At 44.2% G+C, this 24,257-nt stretch overlaps 1 protein-coding gene across 1 annotated transcript in view; it reads left to right on the top strand.

Annotated features, from left to right (window-relative positions):
- The window catches only part of KCNIP1 (potassium voltage-gated channel interacting protein 1), a 250,556-nt gene extending 232,462 nt beyond the window's left edge, over window positions 1–18,094 (top strand). Inside the window, exons 2-8 of the mRNA XM_065905446.1 lie at window positions 6,024–6,148; window positions 6,903–6,972; window positions 8,401–8,471; window positions 9,173–9,280; window positions 13,116–13,220; window positions 14,360–14,422; window positions 17,968–18,094. Coding sequence (XP_065761518.1) covers window positions 6,024–6,148; window positions 6,903–6,972; window positions 8,401–8,471; window positions 9,173–9,280; window positions 13,116–13,220; window positions 14,360–14,422; window positions 17,968–18,015 — 590 coding nt within the window. The 3' untranslated portion in view covers window positions 18,016–18,094. The remainder of the gene's footprint in view (window positions 1–6,023; window positions 6,149–6,902; window positions 6,973–8,400; window positions 8,472–9,172; window positions 9,281–13,115; window positions 13,221–14,359; window positions 14,423–17,967) is intronic.
- Window positions 18,095–24,257: the final 6,163 nt, after the last annotated feature.

Genomic DNA, 24,257 nt, shown 5'->3' with positions numbered 1-24,257 from the left:
TTAGAGCAGTAAAATTATTCTGTAGAATACTATAATGGTGGATATATGGCATTATACATTTGTCCAAGACCTACAAGACTATACCACACAGAGTGAACTCTAATGTAAACTATGGGTTTTAGTTTAAAATAATATATCAATCCTGGTTTGTCCATTGTAACAAATATACCATACCAAGTCAAGATGTTAAAATAGGGGACATTGTGAGGGTGGAGTTCATGGGAACTCTATTTTCTGCATAATTTTTCCATAACATTAACTGCTGTAAAAGTAGCCTCTATTAGAAAAATAAATACAAATGCTACCAATGAGAGTGACAAATCCAGTAAAATAAGTTTCTCCTGCAGGATTCAAGTCAGGCAACAAGACAGAAATACGTACCATAGGACACTCATCTGTCCCACCACTTTTAGGGGCAGCAGGAAAAGAAGCCTTTCCTGCCTGGGGTTGTGGGTAAGGAATGACTCAGACTCACAAGGTGGTGGCTGGTCTGCTTTATGCACTCTTGATCAGGGATACTGGGAAAATATGGGGAAGTTCAAGTAATAACCTACAGAGAAAGCTAGGATGACCCCCAAATAGCCCCAAAAGGCCGACAGAAGAACAGCAACTAGAACCTGTTGCCCACCCTCTGGGACCTACTTCCATCCAACTCCACCATGAAATGGAGGATTTTCCAGGTCTGATGTTTTGTCTCATGTTTTATATTCAGTGTAATAGGGGATTTTGCCTGCAACCAATCTGTCCAGTCATCCCAAAGTGCTAAGTCATTTTTTCAGTAACCCTCTATACTTCTCTGCATCTGTGTTACTTATTACGACTGAGAGGGGAAGAGAGAAGCAAAGACTCATAGACTGTAAGCTCCACAAGAGCAGGGAACAGAGTTGTTCATTCGCCAATGTACACATAGTAGATACGTCATTGATAGTTGTTGAGTGAGCGAGTAAAGAATCTTGCAAGAATGCAGCTTCAAAACACAAAATGGCAGATTGCAGAGAGTTATCTTATAGGGCATTCTTCAATCAACCATGCAGGTATTTCCAAGACCCATCCACATCCGTGCATCCTCTGCCCCTCACCACCCGCCTTTCTTCGGGCTGCATGGCTGCATGGCTGCGGGCTTGCTCAGTGAGCCCCCTGCTGGGAGCCGTGGGCACTGCAAGGTAACCCATCGCTCTTGGCTTTCTGGCCGTGTGAGGTCAGTTCCAGCTCTGCTAGCAGGAGACCTCTTCACATGAGCTGTGCTGGATGGTGACCTGGACACCCTCAGAGCAGACTTTCCATGGGAAATAAAAGTGTGTTTTGCTTGTTTGATGAACGGTTTTGGTAAAATGTTCTCTTACTTTTTCCTAGACATCGCCTGGTGGTATTACCAGTATCAGAGAGGTAAAAAAGTTTCAACTAACTTGACTACTTTGGTTACATTACTTTCAGTGGGAGAGCTTCTTAATCAAGGATGTATTTTGTCGGTAGTCTTCTCACAGACAAAATTTCTGTGCCCTGTCAGCAAACTTCTTTTAAATAGAAATAGTTGGAAACATTCTTTTAGAGACAAGTTATAGGAAAATCTTTGCTCCCCCTAAAGAAACTGATATGTTTTCCTCTCACAGACTATAAGATACACGTAAAAGCTCAGAGCCAGTTTGTGACCCAAGTATAGTAACTGCTTGGAACAAATGACCTGAATTTCTGTGTTCTCTTTTTCCCTGTGGTCTCAACCTCCTAATCTAATTAATATTTTCCAAGGCAGTTTTTCTTATTACTTTATCTCTTTTTATTTTATTGCATGTGTTTCATATAATCAACTTCAAATCCTTTGTGAAACGAAGCAAAATGTGTTTAAATAAACAAATAGTGACGAAGAGAGAAGGTGGTAGTCTGTGTGTTATGAGATAGGTGAAAGGTAGGTGGGTGGAAGGGTAAGTGAATAGAGATCAGGAACCAAAACCTCAGATGCCTGCAGGACTAGGCAGAGAAAGATGAAGTCACCCAGAGGTAGACAGAGGGCACACGAGAGGTTTCCACTGCTCGAGGGGTCAGCCCCTGCTCAGTTCTGATAAAGTTGTCAGAGAATCTCATTTTCCAAGAGAAACTAGAAATCCAAACTTGTGCATGGATCTCTCATCTTTAAATATTGGAAATTCCAAACAAAATACATTTTATAGGCCAAACACAACCTGTCTTTGAACTCTGTTCAAGCCAAGGACCAACACATTTTGCAACCTCAAAGCTAGATGGTTGGTACAAAATCCAATCCAGAAAATATTTTCCAGTCCAAGGAGAAGGAGATAGAAATAGTCGTGGTCTTTGGGCCTATCGTGGTTGTGAACCTAACAGAGCAGATCCGTTACCAGGGAGGAGACCACAGACCACTCCCAGTCTAAGGGCCTCACTCTTGTACGGGCAGAGAGCTCACCAGAAGCAGAACTACTGCGAGGCTGGTCGTGAAGCTTGTGCTGGAGGGAAGCAGAAGCCGTTGGAGAGGCACGTGGAAGCCAGACCTGCCAGGACTGGCCGGACTTGAAGTCCAGCTCTGTCTGCAGCTGACTGTGGGCCCAGGACTCAGGCACAGACAGAGGAGAGAGAACTCCTCCCACGCTAGAATCCTCAACGTGGGCTCCGAGTGTCTGAAAGAGACAGGAGCTCAGGGAATGTGAGTCAGGTGCATTTCCTTTTTCTGAGAGGGCCTATAGCTTTCATCCACACTCAGAAGAGCCCGTGGCCCCAAAACATTAAGGCCCATGTAATCTGAATCATATTCAAACTTGCCTTCGGTCTGAGAACTACCTGTATGACATCTGTAGTCCTTAGATGTTATTCTGGTACTCTATCTTGCTTTAACTACCCCCAGCGTTGGATTGTTCATCACTTTTTAAGGTTCTTATAGTTGGAAAAACTCTTAATCTTTTAGGACACCCATCTCCCTAACATTCTGATAGAGAGGGTAATGTTCCCCACTCCCCGCCACACACAGGTTGTAATGGGACAATGGGCATGAAAACATTTTACAGGATAAAAGCAATTTACAAGCAAAGGTATTCTGACTTATTCTTGCTCTGTGGTTATCCCCATCGCTCTCTGGGTTAATTTTTATCTTTTACATTCAAATTCAACCTGACTTTGTAACTGGCTCATCATTATTTTTAATAACAAAAATAGTAATAACAAGTAGCACTTGGCCTCAAAAAGAAACTGTCAAGGAGGCTCCCATCTATTAATTCTATTTCCTTTTCCTCCAACCAGGGTGCTGGTCCCACTTCCTTTAGTGGGGCCACTTGGATAGCACTCAGAGGCTCCCCAGGGGAAAACAAGGATGTGAAAACCTCCACAGCTCCTTCCAAAGTTGCTTTGGAATATAGCTACAGTGGCCAGAACCGTGAACCTTACAAAGAAAAAGAAGGGACAGCTGGTGTGAAGGAAAAGAATGCTTAGACTATGGGCACCTCTGTAAGATTGCTCTAGGTTTAAAGAAATTAGTGTTGTCCATTCCCAAGTCATGACCATGAGGGTCATAATCAACACATTTTTACAAAGGAATAGATTAAATTGAGAAGAGAGGACAGTTCCCATTAGTGAGAAAAAGTACTTTTTCATGAAACCTTTGCTTCAAAACATTTTACAATATTTTTCCTTTATGTATATGGATTGTGATGTAAATTGTAATTCTTACAATGAAAAAAAATTAAGAACCCCTGTTTAAGCCCCTAACACTCACCATGCCAGTGATTTCCCAGCAGTAGCATCTTGAATCCCAAATATGTAAATTTTCTTCAGTAACTGATGTCACCACAGTCTGACAATTAGAGGGTGATGAAAAAGCCAAACAAAAGCTTGGCGGTCAATATCCAAATATTCAGATATTATAGAATCCCTTTGATATGGAAAATTGACCCTCCTGGTCAGCCAGCAAACAAACCAGTTCTGTCTTAATGAAGTGAGTTTAATATTTGATATATCTATAATTACTTAATGCATTTTTAATGAGAGAGATGGTAAGCAAGTGCAGTTTCTGAGTCAGAGTCCCTCAAACTTCTACAAAGGAATTTCCCTGAGCTTGTGAAGAATCTGATCATAGTCAATACTGAAAAGAGAAATCTTTTAAGCTTCTGGATAAGACAGACTTGAAAAGGTATACTAGATGCCTTCAAAAATACATTAGTTCTTCCAAAAACACTTTCATGTCTTTCTTGTTTACCTTTTAATGTAACTTTCACCTCTTTTCAGTGTTAAATTTCTGTGAATTTTTAAAATAAAGTTGCTACTAAATCTAATGCTAGAAAATTTAAACCAACAACTTGTTTTCTATTTTTGAATGAGTTAAAAATATATGGGAGTATTCTGAATTATACTTATGTGGGATTATTTGTTTGTTTGAGAATACTACAGTGTTTCATAATTGCTACTTAACTTGTTAGCTGGAAACATAACAATAATTAAAGGCTCTATTCAAATTATAAGGAAATTGGCCACTGGCAACTATTTTGTGTAAACAAAGTGTCATTTATATTGAGTAATATGCTCTGATCCCTGTAGGATGACAATATGTGTTCCCTAGCACATAAAAAAGATAACAATTGGGAATTGTCACCGAGTTCTTCTGCTTCTCCCTTGGAACTCTACCCCAATGTCCATTACCTCGGAGAAGAGGTATAAGATATAAACTCACTTTGATGGATTCGTTTTGCATTGGGGTCATTGTCTCAAAAGGAAAAGTGACAATTGCAGAAAGAATCTGATGCAAAGAGACTGGCACTAGCTGGGGAAATGCACAGAGTGTGATGTACCCATCCTATCCTCCCAGACGGAAACTCAGCCTGTCCTCACTCTCAATCATCATGGGATATGATGGTGTGTGTACATTTCTAGAAGCCTGCCCATCTCATCACTACTCTTGCCAGTTCAGATTTACAGTCATTCAATACATGGATTTGGTGATGCCTGCCTGACAACAACGGGCCAGGAAGGTTGGATGGCAATTGATTCTTGATTGAAGTAAATTTGTAGAAAGCATTCTGGTAGGGTTCAAAGGAATACACTTCTATGGTGGTAAAGTGCAGTGAAGTGAAGTGAAGTGAAAGTCGCTCAGTCGTGTCCAACTCTTTGCAACCCTATGGACTATGGAATTCTCCAGGCCAGAATACTGGAGTGGGTAGCCTTCCTTTCTCCAGGGGATCTTCCCAATTCAGGGATTGAACCCAGGTCTCCCACATTGCAGGTGGATTCTTTACCAGCTGAGCCACCAGGGAAGCCCAATTATGATGGTAAAACATTCAAAGTTCTGCTTATTGGATTTTATGATCCTACAATAGGAGATGGACAGAGCAATAGGATGCTTTAATAACTAGTGCAAATCTACTGCACTGTAGTACATGTAAACAGTTGTTTGTTTGTAGAGCCCTTCAAATGCTTCCAAAGCTTTCATTTATGTAAAGTAGTTCCCATTTAAGTTACTTTCCTGTTATTTAAGGATGTCTGTTAGATATGACAATACTGGAAAATGCTTTCATATTTTTAAATTAATATTTAACATGCCATAATTTGTACTTCTTGCCAAATCAAGCTAGCCTACCTGTAGTTTCCCAGATGGTGAGAGTTTACTCTATGGTTTTTTAATAGATTTGTCTCCCTTTGCGGTTTGGAGGATGTTAATCCATCTGCTCACTTACCTGTGTCTCTGGAATATTCAGTGGGCAGCAAATTGAATATACAAAACAGATATTTTGAAAGAAAAGGAAATGTTTTTGTATGAACTTATTTTTAGCACTCAGAACACATGTATCTCCTAGGCTGAAGTTCCCTCAATAGGTGGTGTCCTACACACCTGGAGTAATGGACTGATGGTGAGATAGAAAGTGACTGAATAGAGAGGTGGGGTTCAAGGCAAGAAGGTCATCTGCAGTGTGACCCCCCAGCCTATGACCCTATGTCCCAGGTCACTACACCCCACTTTTGACAACCCAGGTTACAGTTTGACAAGTGACCACCAAGGTGAGCTTCCCCAATGCCGTCTCTTCTGGTTCCAGATAAGATTGAAGACGAGTTGGAGATGACCATGGTTTGCCATCGGCCTGAGGGGCTGGAGCAGCTGGAGGCACAGACCAACTTCACCAAGAGGGAGCTGCAAGTCCTTTACCGAGGTTTCAAAAACGTAAGACCCACACGGCCTCTGAAGGCCCAGGCAGCATTTCCCACCTGGGACTCGGCTCTCTCAAACGCCAAAGGGACCACACCGAGAGATTTTTGCATGTATGTAAGGAAAGCCATTCTCTAAAGCAGTCAGGAGAGCATGGTCGCGCACCAGCTAGAGAGAAAGGTGCCAGAAAGAGGCAGTCTCAGGGGGTGGGAAGTCGGCCGGTGGCCCAGAGGCTAGTGGGGTGGCACTGCTTCGGCCCGACACTCGCCTCAGGACAGCCCATCACACTGGCGGTGTCATGAGTGTCCCGGAAATGTGGGCTTTAGGTCTACTACTAACCAAGCCCAGAGACTGAAGTAGCAGCTTGAGAGTCAATGTGTTCATTTATCTCACGATTTCGTATATTTAACTTCCTGAGAGCCTGGCTAGGAAGGTACTTGTAGCCCTATTTTACATTCTCATGGTAAAGACATTGAGAATCAGGGCCTGATTCACTCAAAGTTGCAAAGCTTAGAAGGGGCTGAGCCAGGATCTAAACCCAGGTCTTTCTATCAATAATCTCACAGCCCAGACTCCCACCTCACTGTGCCCATTCTCTGATAACATCTCACCCTTTTGCAAAGCAACTTCAGTCCTAAAGTAGGACTTCCAGCCACTCTCCTTGGAGTCATGGAAGTGCACAGGGTGGTTACCCGGTCCCCACCCACCAGAGCTCAGGAGGACCCCAAGGCTCTCAGACTCCCCCACTGACTCCCTCTCCCTCACGCAGGAGTGCCCCAGCGGCGTGGTCAATGAAGAGACATTCAAGCAGATCTACGCTCAGTTTTTCCCTCATGGAGGTGAGTTCGGTCTTGAAAAAGACCCCTCCCGGCTCCCTCTCTTCTCCCTCCAGCACGCTTCCTTCCTCCAGCTCCACAGGGCCTTGTTATCTGCCTCCTCCTCAAGATGGGGAGACCTCAGGGCAGCATTCCTCCCTTCCTGCAAGATGTGGAATCCACTAAAGCTTTAGCAGAAAAGAGTTCTGAAAATGGACCTTCTCCCAGAGATGGTAGTGATAAAGCAAAATCATAAAGTCTCCTAACAGCCCTGGAAAGCTGGTGTGGTTATCGGAGGATGGGGCGGCTAAGTCTCAAAGAGGCTAAGCAGTTCACTGAAGGTCACACAGCTAGAGAGAGGCAGACTCCCTAGAACTAGATCCCAGAGTCCTATCTAAAGCTCTGCTGTGTTAGGCCTACCCTCCACTGTGGCATGTTCTGTCTTTTCCTTAAAACGGCTGAGGCAAGGTGGAATTTTGAAAAAGAACTTTAGTAAATACCAGAAGCTGTAAAAATAGAGGACTCCAAAAAGATGCAGGGTGAATAAAACCATGCTTATAAATAAGGTTAGCCCGTGTCTTCGGCTCACAGCTGCTCTGCCACCCTGCCTGACTCCTGCGGGCCCCTGCTCTGGCCCTGGGGGCTGGGACCTCAGAGGCTCTTCCCGTGGCTCCAGTGTCACATGTCAACTTACTTCCTGCCCAGCAGCCATCTCCTGCAGGACCCCTCCCTTGGGTGCCGGTGAAACAGAGATCCAAGCGTCCCAGACACTTTGAGGCTCTCTTTCTCATACGCCTCCCTCAGCAGCAGACAGGAGCCTTCTCCGGTGTCAGTTCCAGTACAGAGCTTCTCCCCCAGCTGGGGACAGTTTCGCCCCATGCAGGCCCCAGACCCACCATTTGTCGAGTCCTATTGAACTCCTCTTTATTGAGTTTTGACGATGTGGCAAACTTAATGATGGTTCTAATGATATGACTACGTGAAAAGTTAAACAGTGTGCAGAGACGGGAAGGTGAAGCTCAGAGAGGTTGCGTTACAGTCCTGTAGTCACACAGCTAGGTAGTGACAGAACTGCTCTGAGTCCAGGTTTGTCTGATCCTTAGTGGGTGCACATTCCGTGACATTGTGCTGCCATCCAGAAGAACATCTTCTACACACAAGACCATGCCATTCATCCAACAAGAACTATACACAGAGACAGGAGCATCTCTCTCCAGGGATGGCTAGACTTAGGAGCAAAACCTGTCTTAGCTTTTGCTAGAACTTCCCACCTAAACCCCAGGGAAACCAAACAGGTCTCAGTTCACACTAGTGGTTTTTCCCACTCAGTAATCTTTTCCTTTCTATCACCCCAGCATCACCCTCTTCTCTTTCTTATTGCTTTTAAGTGATCTCCCTCCCCTGTGCGGGGTCCCTGTTGCCATCACCTGCCTCTCCTTCTGTGCCTTGCAGATGCCAGCATGTATGCCCATTACCTCTTCCATGCCTTTGACACCACGCAGACAGGCTCCGTGAAGTTCGAGGTATGTTTATCTCTCTGAGGCCCCAGGGTCCCATCAACTCTTCCTTTAAATGATGGGGGTGTTGGGAGGAGTGGATCATTCAATGCTTCAGTTCTTTACCATTTAAGAAGGATTTCCTGAAGACAGAAGAAACAACTGTCTTCCAAGAATTCAGGGCCTTAGGGACTATCAATCTAATGGTACTGAGCTGACCTAGCTGCAGGCTCTGCACTTGGCACTCTGCCCATATTAACTTATTTAATCCTCACAATAGCCCTGACAAGGTAGGGGTCTACTATATATTACCAGTCTACAGAAGAGGAAAGAAAGATAATGAGAGATGGAGTGGCTTTCCCAAGGCCAGAGATTAAGGGGTAAAGGAGGGCTTTGAACTCAGGTGGCATGTTTCCAGAGCCCACCCTCTTAGCCGCCAGATGATGCCACCACTCGTACAGTAATTGCAGCCATGGGGTAAGGTGACAGCCGATGTCAGCACACACTGATTTCCCTTCTTCCTCCAGAAACTCCTGCCCCAGTATGGGGCAAGATAGGCAGTGGAAGGTGGGTGGCATACTTTGCTGAGCTTGGCCACATCCTTCAGGAGTCACAGGACCTGGAAGATATCATTCTGTAAAGACAGTCACGGTGTCTGACCCAAAGACAGAGCATCGCCCCACCCAATGACTTGCTGCTTAATGTCTCATGCCTCTTCCACTTCTCAGGACTTTGTAACTGCTCTGTCAATTTTACTGAGAGGAACCGTCCATGAGAAACTAAGATGGACATTTAATTTGTACGACATCAATAAAGATGGATACATAAACAAAGAGGTAAGTGAACTGAGGCTAGGAGCATGAGAGAGCCAATTAGAGAGAAAACAGTCCCGGTCATGAGGATGAAATGGCCTGAACCAGGAGGGATCTGCTTTGGGGCAGAGTTGGTTCCTGACAAAATGAAGATCACCTTTGACCTCCACCATTGGCCTACCCTGTCCCATTCTTGGACACTCAGGATTAAGCAGATTCATTCATTCAATCTCAGTTATTCAATGTACATTCCAAAGGGGGTATAAATGATTTATTTCAGTGTAGAATAACTCTTCCCAGGATGATTTACATTTTAACAGGTCAATGGCCACAAGTTAAAAGTAAAAACTGGAATAGTAACATTCCAGGCATCGCCAAGAAGAGAAAAAAGGAGATCTTTGAGAAAAGGAGGTTACAATTGAATCATATTCAGTGCCATTCAGTTCAGTCACTCAGTCGTGTCCAACTCTTTGCGACCCCATGGGTTGTAGCACACCAGGCTTTCCTGTCCATCACCAACTCCTGGAGCTTACTCAAACTCATGTCCATTCAACCATCTCATCCTCTGTTGTGATGCCGTCCGTCTCATCCTGTCGTCCCCTTCTATTAGCCACAACCTATTTTAACATTCTGAAGCTTCACTGCTTGACACTTTTAGAGCCTCAGAGTAGATGTGGTACCTAGATAGTGAAATACCCACAGGTCTATCTCAAAACTCACTTTGGTATCCACAGTATCCTGGAATCTCAGTCAAAGCTTGGATTTAGCAGCTCGTAGCATCCCACTTCCTGATTTCCTATGTGCCAGGTACAGTGTCCAGAGTTACAAATATCATCTCTAATCCTCACCTCAACCCTTCAATTTCCATTCCTCAATCATTCAGTCATGGATTTGCTCAACATATATTTGAGGGCTTGTCAGGTGTTCTAGGTGATGAAGATAAAGTGGTGAACAATCCCCAGAATGTGAAAAATCCTAATAGCCACTAACAGCAGATATGGTAGGAATCCATTATATAATGGAATCACAAGTGGCCATGTAAAACCATGCAAAAGCAACTAGATATAATTTTAAATTAGTATTATACATTCCATTTAAAAATTACTTTTACAGTAGGATATATAATATTTTCTCAATGTTGTAAATAATTAAATGCTTCTATATACACTCAAATATATGGTACTCTATGGAGAAGGAAATGGCAACCAACTCCACTATTCTTGCCTGAGGAATCCCATGAACAGAGGAGCCTGATGGGCTATAGTACATGTGGTCACTAAGTCATGTTGGACATGACTTAGTGACGAAACAACAACAAAAGATATCTAAAATATTCAAATACTACTTTACAAAATATATTTTTAAAAAGGACCCTAAAGTGAGACTTATAACAAGATCTTCAACCTTGGTTCAACCATTATTCCATCTCTGAATAATCTTGCTAAATCCTGCTCCCCTTCTGTAATTTACAAACTAGACAAAATTGTCCCCATTATATATCCATCAGACCTTTCTGGAGGCAGGATTAATAAAATTCTCCTTAAAAGAAAATAAAGTGTGGATAAGCAGCTTCCTAGAAAAGGTAGCTGGACCTTCCCCTGGCAGTCATTTGGAAACAGTTCCATCAAAATCGTAGCCAAGAAAATCCTGAGAGAGCAATCAAAATTTAAGTCCTTTCTCTTATAAAAGTTATTCAGGAAAGAAACCTGTAGCCATATGGATGTTAAGGACTCCTTAAAGCACACATTTTAAATAAGCACGTGGACAGGTATACATTTCCTAGCTCTGTCCATCGTTAGGACCTGAGAGCAATCACACAATGAGTAGACCTGGCACCTGGACCCTGGTTTCTCAATACCATTCTCCAATAAAAGCAACCAGTCTCCTAGGACTTGGTTGATTCCAGGCCTTGGAAAGAGAAAACACAAGATGATCTTAGAGCATCTTACAGTGTCTTAGAGCTATTAAAGAAAAAAGGGTGGTGAAGAGCATGTCTGAAGGTCATAGAAGTCAGCCTAAAGGAGTTCACAATAGCCAAAGCTATTAATATTATAATATAAGCAACAAAACACAAATTTATAGTTTGGGATTATACTCTGCAAAATAAATACCCATGTTGTTCAGTCGCTTAGTCATGTCCGACTGTTTGCAACTCCATTTACTGCAGACCGCCAGGCTCTTCTGTCCACGGGATTCTCCAGGCAAGAATACTGCAGTGGGTTGCCATGCCCTCCTCCAGGGGATGTTTGCAACCAAGGCATAGAACCCGTGTCTCTTACGTCTCCTGCATTGACAGGCAGGTTCTTTACCACTAGGGCCACCTGGGAATTCCGGATCTGTAAAGACACTCCATCAGATATCCTGAAGACAAGGCTGCTTTCCTACATTCCTTTTCCTCATTCCGAGTAGGGATCGAGGAAGCCCATGGAACACCATGTCTGGCCAGTGTAACCGGGAAAACACCACGGGGCCACTCAACCGATACGGGGCTCCCAGCCCCTGCAGACACGGTGCCAGGTGCAGAGAATGTAGCAATGAAGGATCAAGCGTGTGTCCTCAGAGCTCACAGTTTTGGGGAAACAGATCCACAGAGCAATGAAAACCACTTACTTATTTTAATGAGTATGTGCTGCTCTCTGTTCCATGTTACTGAAAGGTTGGAAAGAAAATATGAAAGGATTTGTAACATCTATCTGGCCCCATGGTCATTTTTGTCTTTGTAGAAAGGGATTTTTTGGTTGCAAAGATAGAAAACCATCAACTTCAATGAGCTTAAGTTGAGACCTTTCTTATAAAGATATAGGTAATTTCTCTAAAAGGTCTTTTAAGAAAGAAATAATTCTTGTTAAGGTGGAAAACGTTACAGGTAGTTTAATGTAGCACATTTTAATCCCCATTAGAACTAGAAAGCTGTTGGTCTCCCTTATGCTACACCTGTCTCCTCTCTTTCGTCTCCCTCCTGCAGCACTGTCTTAGGTCAAATGGCCACACTGTCCTCTGCAGGAATGGTTGGTGATGGGGAGACCCCAGGGGACGCCTTAGTGAATAGGGTAACCATTCTCAGACACGGCCTCTCCAGGGTTTCCCTTGATCCCTGTTACTGTCTCTGTCTACTTCAACCACTTTTCTCAGCAAACACATGCGCGTGTGGGTACGTATGTATGTGTGTATGCTCATGAGAAATCACTCATGAGAAAACCCGTGTCCTCCTCCATCTGCCACCTCCCTTCTCCTCTCTCTATTCCTCTACCCTTTTCACTTCTCTACGTGCTCTCCCTCGCTCCCAGCATTTCTCTCATCTCCTCTACTCTATCTGCTCCAGCCCACTCTTTCCAGGAGTTCATCTCTATAGTTGCTTTCAGTGTCTGCTCTCCCCTGATCTCAACTAAAACCTGGAAATGATTTGCCCATGGTACCAACTCTGGCACAAACTGCAGCTTTTCACTGACTTCTCAAGAGATAACAACATAGTGACGCAGTTCCATAGTCAGATATCCGCATTTGTTCCAATCGCCTGGTATAAACAAAGCCACACCAGCCAGTCATTCAAAGGAATTACAGAGCAGAGAGAAGGTGTTCCAAAAAATGGGGTGTCAGTCAGTCAGTACATGAACAAATCCACTCAAATCCCACTTATAACTCATCACTTGGGAAAGCTCAGGAAGAGCTGAGCCACCCAAGAACTTCTGACAACAAGAGAATCGTCCTGGGAAGAGGCGCCCACGACATACACCCTTCAGCTTCCTTTCTAACTCCCTCTCGCTAGCCGAGGTTCCTTTTAATCAGAGCCCCAGACTGTCACCTAGAAGAGCTTAACTTCCTGGTCCCGACACCGTGTGCTTCCATGTCCCCTCTCCAGGAGATGATGGACATTGTCAAAGCCATCTATGACATGATGGGGAAATACACATACCCCGTGCTTAAAGAAGACACTCCAAGGCAGCATGTGGATATCTTCTTCCAGGTAAGAGCACACACCCTGTGTGGAAGCTTTAAGCTCAACTTAGACCAATCAACCCACAAGCATCTGAGCAGTGTTTTGTATCCAAGCCTCCACTACACATGGTAAGAAGCAGAGAAGAATTACAAGATGTACCATCCCCCAGGAATAGATTATTTTATTAAATAGACGAGTATACACTACAGAAGAGAACAAGGATGAATATTATCAAGTGTAAGTGGTAGCGTGTGGACTCTAAATTTCATAAAAATGGCTGGGGGATCAGAGTAAATAGCACATGTGCATACATCAAAGATATTGTTATGTGTATTCCTTGTGCTAAGTCACTTCAGTTATGCCCAACTCTGTGCTAACCTATGGATTGTAATTTGCCAGGCTCCTCTGTCCATGGGATTCTCCGGGAAAGAATGGCGATGTGGGTTGCCTTGCCCTCTTTCAGGGGATCTTCCCAACCCAGGGTTTGAACCTGTGTCTCTTATGTCTCCTGCATTGGCAGGAGGGTTATTTACCACTAGCACCACCTGGGAAGCCCTCAGAGTAAATACAGAAGATGCCATTAAGCACATTTTTGTCATTGGTGTTAAGCATTTGTGTTTGAGGAACAAAGGGAAATCAGATGGAAACTAGGATAGGTTGGAAACGAAAGTGAGATCTTTAAATTGAAGAGTTTAGCCTTGCTCTGGTAAAAAGTAGGTGGATGCTGTTAATCTGTGACTAGAAGAGTGGCAAGATCTTAGTGGTATGCTGGTGAAAAGAAAAAAACTCACCTAGCAGGAGAGGATCGGCGAACATGAGAGCTCGTTCTCGATGAGCAAAAGCAGAGGTTTAGAGAGACTCAGGGTCACACGTAAGCGACACAGACAGAAGGAGAGCTGCCTGTGTCCAGTGTTCCTACTGCCAGATGCACAGGCGAGAAGTGAGACTGGGCGTCAGCAGAATAATCGGGTGATGAGAAGGTGAGCATCTAGAGCAAATTTTTTCATTTGAAAGATGCTCATGGGGGTCAAAGTGCTGTAACCAGGGCCTGGAGTTGTCTGGCCAATGAAAGACCATCCTAATTGTCAAGGGAATGTTGGTGAACAAAAAGCAAGTTTTGGAATGCAGATTACCAGTTTCTTTAAACTACTTCTTGTGTCTTTCAGAAAATGGACAAAAATAAAGATGGCATCGTGACTTTAGACGAATTTCTTGAATCCTGTCAGGAGGTAAGGAAAGATCTCAGGGCCCAAAACCTCTAAATCTGGGAAAGGAAAGCTGGGGCTAGGAGACCTGAAGAAGGGAGGACACAAGAAACCTGCAGTTCTTCTACTGAGAACCACCACAGCCACCAGCAACGCAGTTCAGAATTCCAGCAGCCTCCTCTCCTTAGACTGGCCCGCGGCTGGTTTTGGCCACGCACGGGTTGAGCCAGACAGACTGAGCAGGGGAGCAGGGGGCTGCGAAAGCCCAGAGCGGGCCCCTGTGGAACTGCAGACTTCCAAGTGGCAACACTGACATTTCTCAATCTTCCTCTGCCTGACGGCCCACTTCCTAGACCAGGGGTCCCCAGCCTCCGGGATCTAATGCCTGATGATCTGAAGTGGAGCGATTCAACAATAACAGAAACAAAGTGAAAGTCACTCTGTGACTCTATGGACTGTGGTCCATGGAATTCTCCAGGCCAGGATACTAGGATGGGGTGCCATGCCCTTCTCCAGGGGATCTTCCCAACCCAGGGATCGAACTCAGGTCTCCTGCATTGCGGGTGGATTCTTTACCAGCTGAGCCACAAGGAAAGCCCAAGAATCCTGGAGTGGGTAGCCTATCCCTTCTCAAGCAGATCTACCTGACGCAGGAATCGAACCGGGGTCTCCTCCATTGCAGGTGGATTCTTTACCAGCTGAGCCACCAGGGAAGCCCAATAGAAATAAAGTTCACAATAAATGTAATGTGCTTGAATCATCCCCAAACTATCCCACCCTCCCCGCTCGCCACCATCTGTGGAAAAAATGTCTTCCATGAAACCAGTCCCTGGAGCCAAAAAGATTGGGGACCACTGCCCTAGATCATAACGGAGTTGCTGGGGAAAGTCCAAAGCTGTGATTCTTAAACCACAGTGTGCATAAGAATTGCCTCAGATGATTGTGAAAATGCACATTTCCAGATCTCAATCCCAGAGACTCTAGATCTTGGGTGTGGATCTAGAAAGCTTCATTTTAGCACAACTGCCCTGGCCAATGCTTTTAAAATTTTAATGTGCAAACCAACCTCCTTGAAGTTCTTGTTAAAATGCAGATCCTAATTCCGTGGGTCTCCGCTGATGCTTGTGTTCTAAAGGATACATTGGCCCCAGAGTCAGCCAGAGGCTGAACCAGAAATAGTCACTTTCCTCTAATTTAGAAAAATGCATCTATACCCCTACTTTGTTTCAGAAAGATATACAGTTACTCTGATCTCCGCTTAGTAAGAACTGCAAGTGCAAGAAAGTGGGAGAGGGGAGAAGTTATTGACATGTAGTGAGCACCACTCAAGTTTTAGGTACATTACATAAAACTATACTTCACATAGTCAATGTATTTAAAAACTACAGTAGACTGAGAATTGATCATTCTTAACTGACTTTGACCAATGCCTTGGAGCAGTGCCCTAGAGAAGCCCTGCTAAACTTGGTACTAACCTGTTAGCTGATGGATCTTTGGGTAGTCTAGGGGTTCTGAACCAGTTATCAGGCAGCCAGAGGGGAAGTTGCTGAAAGAGAGGCTCAGGTCAGCAGTTATTTACCAACACGGTTAATAACATTTCCACATTTTAATCATTATGAGCTAGCTAACCACCAGTGTTCATCATACCCATTTTAAAGAAGGGAAAACTGAGGTATTGCAAAGTTAAGAGATATGGTTAAGCCTCAAAAAATAATTGAGATGGAACTTGAACTATATCATTTTAATTTTAAATACTATGCCCTATTGTACTATGTTTTTTGACTATGCTTTGATTGTGCTATGCTTTTTGACAGGTTTTTAATCAGTTTAGTTTCTTACATTAGCAACTTCTATAACCATTCATTAACTCACTTTTTTTTCACAAACCACCCTGTAAGTAGGTACTATGATCCATACAATTGCACTCACAAAAAAACTGAGGCACAGAGAGCTAAGTACTTTGTCTAAGGTCACTCCGCTAGTAACAGAGCCAGAATTAGAATCTAGGCAGCCTGACTTCTGAATGCATGTACTTTTAAAAGATTTCTAATACCCATAATCAGCTTTGTTGACTTTCTCTACTTTAGTCTGTTTTCTGTTTCTTTCATGTGTCCTCTAAATTGGACTTCCTAGGTGGCGCTAGTGGTAAAGAACTTAGCATGCATGCATGTGCTCCAAATTATTTTCCTCCTTCTACTTTTTAATTTCAATTCAATTTTCTAGGTGTTCTGCCTAGATTTTTGAGACAGAGGTTTAGATCATTGGTGTTCAACCATTCTTTTCTAATATAAGCAGTTAAAGGGATAAATTTTCCTTGAGTACTGCTTTAGCTGAGTACTGCTTTAGATTTCTAGATTATTGATATCCTATTTTCATTATATTTTAAGTTGTTTTTTTCTCTGACACATGGAATTTGAAATGTGTTAAGATCCAAACATTTGAGGATTTTCTACATCTCATACTTACTACTTAGAGAATATACAATAGAAAAATATAAAACAGAGACATTCAATAAGAAAATCAGTAAATCCAAAAATTGCCACTTTGAAAAAATTAATTAAATTGATAAATGTTTAACAAGACCAATTTAAACAAAAAAGAGAGAGAATACTCAAATTATCAATATCCAGAATTAAAGGGGTAACATCACCAGAAGCTTTTCAGGGACTAAAAAGTTAACAGTTCAATTTTCCAACGAATTTGATAATATATGAAGCCTACAAACTCCCCACAAAACACAACGTATGAAAACTAGCACAAAAAGAAACAGAAAATTTGAATTGTCCTATGCCTGTTAAAGAAATTGTATCTGTATTTCAAATTTTCCCACAGAGAAAACGTCAGGCTCAGATGCCTTCACTGGTAAATTCTTCCAAACACTTAACAGAGAAATGATGCTAATCCTACACAAACTCAAGAACAGAGAGAAAAAGTGAAAACTTCTCAGTGTGATTCATGAAGCTGTCACAACCCTATTATGGAACTTGACAAGGCCACTACAAGATACAAAATTTGGGGAGTTAATGTATTCTTTCTGGACACAGGCATGAAAACACAAATCCAGTAATTTGTAGAAAGCATAACACATCATGAACAAATAGGGTTTATTACAGGAGTGCTAGAATGGTTTAACCTTCAACAGTTAATCACTGTGATTAATGACATCATAGAATAAAACAGAAAAAAAACATGTGATCATCTCTATAAGTACAGAAAAAGCATTTGATAAAATGTACTTCCCCGCAGCTTCTTAAGAGAAGCAGTCTTCACTGGCTTACTAAATAACTTGCTTCTTCTGAGTTTCTCTTTAAGGCCAGAGAAGGTGCTGCTGGCTTCCAGTTTCTCTTGGCTCAGTAGTTCTTGCACAGGCTTAGCAGCTCCTTGGCGTGTGGGATGCTCCCTATCAAGGGGTCAAACCCACATCCCCTGCATTGCAAGGCAGATTTTTAACCACTGGACCACCAGGGAAGTCCCCCATTCTGGGAGATGTGCTCACCAGTTACAGAGCTTCTCAGGGAGAAGCCTTAGAGAATTCTAACCATCCTCTTCCCTCCCTCCTCCCTTCCCAGGATGACAACATCATGAGGTCCCTCCAGCTGTTCCAAAATGTCATGTAACTGTGAACGCAGCCATCCGGCTCTCAGAGACATACTAAACAGCCAACTGAGCACCTTGATCGGCCCTCCTGCTGATTTTAACTGACTCTTGGGCAGAAACACCTTTTACACTTTGGAAGAACTCTCTGTGAAGACATACTATGGAACCCAGGACCACGTGGCTCAGTCTCTGATTGCCAGCTCTTCCTCCTCCCTCTTCTTGAGAGAGACAAGATGAAGTCGGGTTTCTTTCGGAAGCATGCTCCCCTCCTCACACTGCTGCCCTGGGGAAGGCCCCTCTGCTTGAGCTTAAACAGTAGTGCACACTTTTCTGCTTTCATGTCCCAGGCCACTCCTCCAAGTCCAGCGGACCTTGATGTATCTGGAAGCAAGATGACTTGAGCCAAACACGCACCATCCTCTGGCCTCCCAAACCAATGTGCCTGTTTCCCTTTCTCTGGTGGGAAGAATGAGTGTCACACAGCACAGTCAGAATCTACCGTGACTAGGCTGGGAGAGCCAGCACCTAACGTGTGTAGGGTAGGACTGAACTACGAAGCATGGCATTGTCTGATGACCCTAACTGCCCATGTGCTTTGTTTCCAAAGGCAGGGACAGCAGTGCCCTCTCATATTAGCATCTACGCGAGTGGTGCAGGTCCCTCAACATGCACAGGATGGGGGCCAGTGCCCAGTGACCCATGCCTCGCTCCATCTCCTGCTGAGTCCAGCACTGCATGACCCTCCCAGAAAGCCCAGGATGCCTGCAAATATCTGTAATTTTATACCATCTTCTAACCAATAAACAGAACTATTTCTTACACTCTTAATCTTCATTTCATCCATGACTACATTGGGCAGAAAAGGTAAGTTGTGAAAAGGGAAGGCTAGTCCATTCCTTTGGCATCCAGTTGTTAGTACTTCCATTGTGCCAGGCACTGTGCCAAGCAGAGCATCACCCTCCCCCAGGCAAATATCCGATTCAAACGCAAAGACTGTGACCATAAGCAAATGCAGCTTAAAGATGAGACTCTTCACATTGTCCCTTCCAGCACAACTGCCACTCCCGAGACCCTCTGGTGTAGAAAGTCTGGAGCCTCACCTGGCGTAGCTGGGGATACAGGTGGGCAGGACCCCCTGCTGAGGGACTGAGCCAGGCGTTGATCAAGAGACTCCAGCCTGTAAACAGCAAATGATTGCTTATATTGGACACTGGGCGTCTTGGTTTCCTCACTTGACATCATATTAAAAGACTAGGAGTTAACAGTGGCATTCTTAGAAAGAAAGCTATGTACTGAACCACTGTTAGGTGCCAAGGGCTGCACTAGGGGCTTATATACATTCCCTTATTTTATGGTAGAATGCTCTGGAAGGTAGCGTCTCCATCTTGCTGGTTTGGACCCTGAAGCTCAGAGAGGTAAGGGACACTGACTAAGGTAGCACAGCTCCCTAAAGAGATTAAACTCTTCCCACAGTATCCTAGAGCCTTCCTACTAGGTGATTCTGCCTCACAAGTCTCATTCATCTCTAGTCAGCTCGGAGAGGCAAAGGCATTCTTTGAATCCAAATAGCAGATGAGGAAACAGATATAGAGAAGGGGAAGCCTTAGGTATCTGTGCAAGAGCAGGTCACCACACCTCTGCATGTGTGAAACACTCCCAACCTGGTTGCCGTTGTCTGCGGCTTCTCATGGCTGGGGATACAGAGGCCACTGCTCTGCTTCTCTATTTGAGCTTCCTGAGTGCTGCCATGCAGTCATCCAAGGCTGCTGGACATGTGGTTGGCCCCTAACAAGGCACACAGTTAGGCCCAAGCAGAGGATCTCTACCTGTGACCCTCCCCACGCTGGGTGTGCTCCCGCATCCTGAGGTTGTACAATGTCTAGGCCACGGTTCTGCACCCTGGCTACACATTCATCATCACCTGGGGAGCTTTGACGATTGCCAACACCTGGACCCACCCCTGACCCATTGAAGCAGAATCTCCAAGGGTATAACCCAGACATCAGAATTGCTTAGAAACTGCCCAGCGATTGTAAAGTGCATACAGAGCTACAGTGAAGAACTGACCACACCCAGTGCTATGAATGAGCACAGGGTCTGAACCATCCCACTGGCTATGATCATTGGTTCAGAGCTAGGCTTTGTCCACATATGCCAGTCCACACAGCATGAATCTCAAGACTTGTGCTAGGAACAGTGGGACTAAGATGTTCTGTCTCCTATCGGACATGAATAAGACACAGTCCCAGGACAGCTTGCAGTGATTTGGAAATTCTGAGAGCTTATCTGATAATCAAAGGGCAAATAAACCAGAATCACAGGAGATAAGCAGAGAGATTTTGGGGTTTTTTTAATAAACAATGTAAAAATAAACCAGAAATTGATGAGATCATTGAGCTGCTGGATCAAGCTGCACCTGAACCTACACAAACCATAGGTATGTGCACTTTCCAGATGCCTTTTTTTAAAATGCCTATGTTAGTTTAGGCCATCATTTCTCCCCCAAGGCTACCTATCAGAATCACAGAAATTTTTTGAAGTACCTAATGCCTGAGCCTTATCTCAGGTTCTGAATCAGAATTTCCAGAGGTGGGGCCCTGAGCATCAGTATGTGTTAAAAACTCTGCAGGTGATTCCAGTTGTACACCTAGGGCTAAGAGCCCTTGCTCTAGAAGAATGGAAGGGCTGCCACCCTTCTCCCTGTCCTGGCCAGACCACAAATAAGAAACCCAATTCAGGCCTCAGAACCTAATACTGACAGGAAAATCAGCATCTGGGCATATCAGAGAGAAATCAGAATGGAAGGAAGATTCAAAACTTGTCCTCAGGTGAATAAGCAACAGAAAGGACGTTGGCCATCCTGGTGGGTAGGGAGAAAAGGACACCTTGTTGGAGCAATTGCAAGGAAATGGGCCAGCATTCGTCAAAGCTTTTAATAAAGGAACGAGATAAAAATAAACTCTGCAGTTTCCACAGAGGCACAGAAACAAAAAGAGGCCCGGGCTCTTGTGAATCCACGCATCCCTCAGCAACTGAGGTATTAGAGAAACAAGGTTCTCAGCTTGGAACATCCATCCCCTTGGCATCCTGGAGGGATCCTCCTCCTCCTCCTCCTGAATCATCCAACAGATTATCACTATTTGCCAGTCATCACGCCTGCTGATGGGGATTCAGCTGTGTAGTAGATGCCTTGCCAGACACCCTTGGCACTCACTCCTGCGGACTCAACGGCTGCCGAGTGCAAATGCTTGTGACTTTTTGCCTGTGACTCTGACTGTCACAGACAGACTGTGGCCAAGATAGCCCCACTCTGCTTGTGGGCAGGGCAGGCAGGAAGAATCAGGGTGTTAACACTTCCTAGGAGCAGCTCTTAGCCAATGACTAATGCCAAGTTGGCCAATCAATACCCCAGATCCCAATACGAAGAACTCTTACCTTTTCCCAGGCTACTTTCTCCACTGGAGTTGAGTCCCAATCACCCACAGGAGTAACCTACTCAAAAGTGCACCCCTTATTGACCTCTTTCTCTTTCTGTCTCATTTCCTGCATCCCCCTCCCATTACTTTCTGGAATCACCTGCCAGGCAAACTACTTAATTCCACATCCTTGTCCCAGGACTGGCTTCTGGAGGAACCTAACCTAAAACAAGCAATGAATAGGACAGATACATGTCCTGCTCTCATGAATCTTACATTCTATTGAAAGCAAATAGACAACAAATAAAATGATTTGGGGTCGTTAAAGTGGTATGAAGAGAACGAAAGTGTAGCATGAGAGAAAATGACTGGGCTGGCTGCTCCGGACGGGGTGGAGAGGAAAGGCTCCTTCCAACTGGACTTGACGCAATCTCAGAGGTTGGGGGGACCATCAGGCATTTTCAGAAAACCTGGGTCTAGGCTTGCTGTGACTTCTTGCTCAGGCTTCTGAGATTCTCTTATTCCAATAAAGAAATCCGATCTGATGTGGAAATAAAAAATCCCATCATGACTAATCCTGTGGTTCTCTAACATCCCATCTCTGAATAAACCCTGAGCAAGGTCAGGAAGGCACACTGGAGAGGTTGCGGGAGGAAATGTAGGCGGCGTGGGGACCGCTACTCAGTTCCAGGCTCTCCAGGGATGAGACCCCCTGAACCTCACAACTGCCCTGTGAGGCAGGTACTTAGGCACCTGTGCTTCAGATGAAAAAAAGGTGCCTAGAGACATGGAGGGGTGCACTCACAACAGCTGGAAATGTGCTTAAAAGCCTACCAGCTCCCAAATCCAAGCCCAGCTCCATTTCCTAGAGAACATGAAAACTGTCTCCACCTATTCCTAAAACTAGCTGTAATGATGTATAAACACCAGAAGGTGTTAGAAAGCAGCAGTCATGAAAACTAAAGCAATGAAAACAAGTCCACAAATTCAAGCCAAATTACAGTTTCTCTAGAGGGAATGATGCCAAAAACATGTGCAACGATACCCATATGGGTTTCTTACAGGAGCTGAAAGAAGTTTCTTCACATCAAAATAAGGCCCAATTTAATTCACAGACCTCGAAAAACAACCTCTGCACCCCAGTCCAGGGACTGATTGGAGACCAAAAACCTCAGATCTTGAAGAGAAGAGGAAAATCTCATGAGTCACCAGCCCCACTGAGTGGACTTTTGATGGTGCATGAAATTTTGAGAGCTAACTACTCACAGTTCTAGACATGGAGCACATGATACAGTCTAGGCTAATCATTCCCTCCCATACCTCTGGCCGCAGTGATTGGTTTAGGGGTAGGCTTAAGACCTAAGCCAGTGCAATCATCATACAATGGAATACAACTCAGCAATAAAGAAAAATGAATTATTGGCAGACACAACATGGATGAATCTCAAAACAATTATACTGATGAAAGAAGCCAGACAAAAAGAATACATACTGTATGCATCTATAATATAAAATCTAGAACACACAAACTAATCTATAGTGACAAGCAGCAGATCAATGGTTATCTGGGGCTGGGGAGGGTCAGCACAGAGAGAAGGAGTAAAGGATACTACCAAGGGCAAGGGGAGATGTTTGGGGGTGGTGGGTGTATTCATTATTTTGATTGTGTGATGATTTCATGAGTATACACATCTATCAAAAACATTAAATAATACATTTTAAATATGTGTAGTTTACTTTTTGTATTATATGTCAAATTATATCATATAAATGTTTTTTAAATTGCTCTGGGGTCCCAGAGCACACCTCCACCAGCTTTCATGGTTTACCTACCATTCTGGGACCTCTGTTCTTCAAGAAGCACTTTACATGAACAAGCCTCATCATTTTACCTTCCCTGGTCAGTCTTTTGGCCAGTTTATTCCAGCCAGGCTTCTCCAGCTGTATCGCTTTGCTCTCTGCCCCCACCAGGAAGGCTGCCACGTGAAGTCCTGCCTCACCTCCCCCCTCCCAAAGTCCAAGTGAGGCCCCTTCCCCAGACCAGAACACCTGAAGGGCGGCCAGAATCCTGTGGCAGGTGACCGAGAACTAAGAGTACCCAGTCCTCCCATCTCCTAGGCCCCCACTCCCTGCCCAGTCCACGGAGCCAGAGTCTCAGTGCTGACACAGAAAACTGAATGCTTGACGGGAGGTGGAGGAAGATGGGTCATTGTGGGTTCTATCGGGGAAAGCAACGGAGGCACTAAACTGGCTGCTAGGAAGTAAGTAAAAGATGGAGAAAAGGAAGCAGAGAGGAGTATGGGGAGGCGGAGAAGGAACTTAAAAAGAATGAATGAAAGAAAATGAATGAGCTTATAAACTCCTTACAAGATAAATGCTAGCCCACTGTGATGGTTAATTTTTTGTGTTAACTTGGCTAAGCTGCGGTACCCAGTTTTTTGTCAAATGCCATTCCAGATGTTGTGTTTTCCCAGGTGGTTCAATGGGGAAAGAATCCGCCTGCAGTGCAGGACATGCAGAAGATGAGGGTTCGATCCACAGGTCAGGAAGATCCCCTGGAGAAGGAAATGGCAACCCACTCCAGTATTCTTGCCTGGGAAATTCCAAGGACAGAGGAGCCTGGAGGACTACAGTACATGGGATTTCAAAGAGTTGGATACGACTGAAGCAACTTATCATGCATGCATGAACTTTGCATTAATAGATGTGATTGACATTTAAATCTGAATAAAAGACTATCCTCTAAAACAGACTGGACGTCCTCACATCAACTGAAGACCTTAAGGGAAAAGATTAAAGTCTGCTGGGAAGAAGGCGTTATGCCTCCAGAGAGGCACAAAAACTTC

This window comes from Muntiacus reevesi, chromosome 14, assembly GCF_963930625.1.
Source record: "Muntiacus reevesi chromosome 14, mMunRee1.1, whole genome shotgun sequence".
In the NCBI taxonomy this organism is placed as follows: domain Eukaryota; kingdom Metazoa; phylum Chordata; class Mammalia; order Artiodactyla; family Cervidae; genus Muntiacus; species Muntiacus reevesi.
This window is presented reverse-complemented; position numbering and strand designations above follow the sequence as displayed.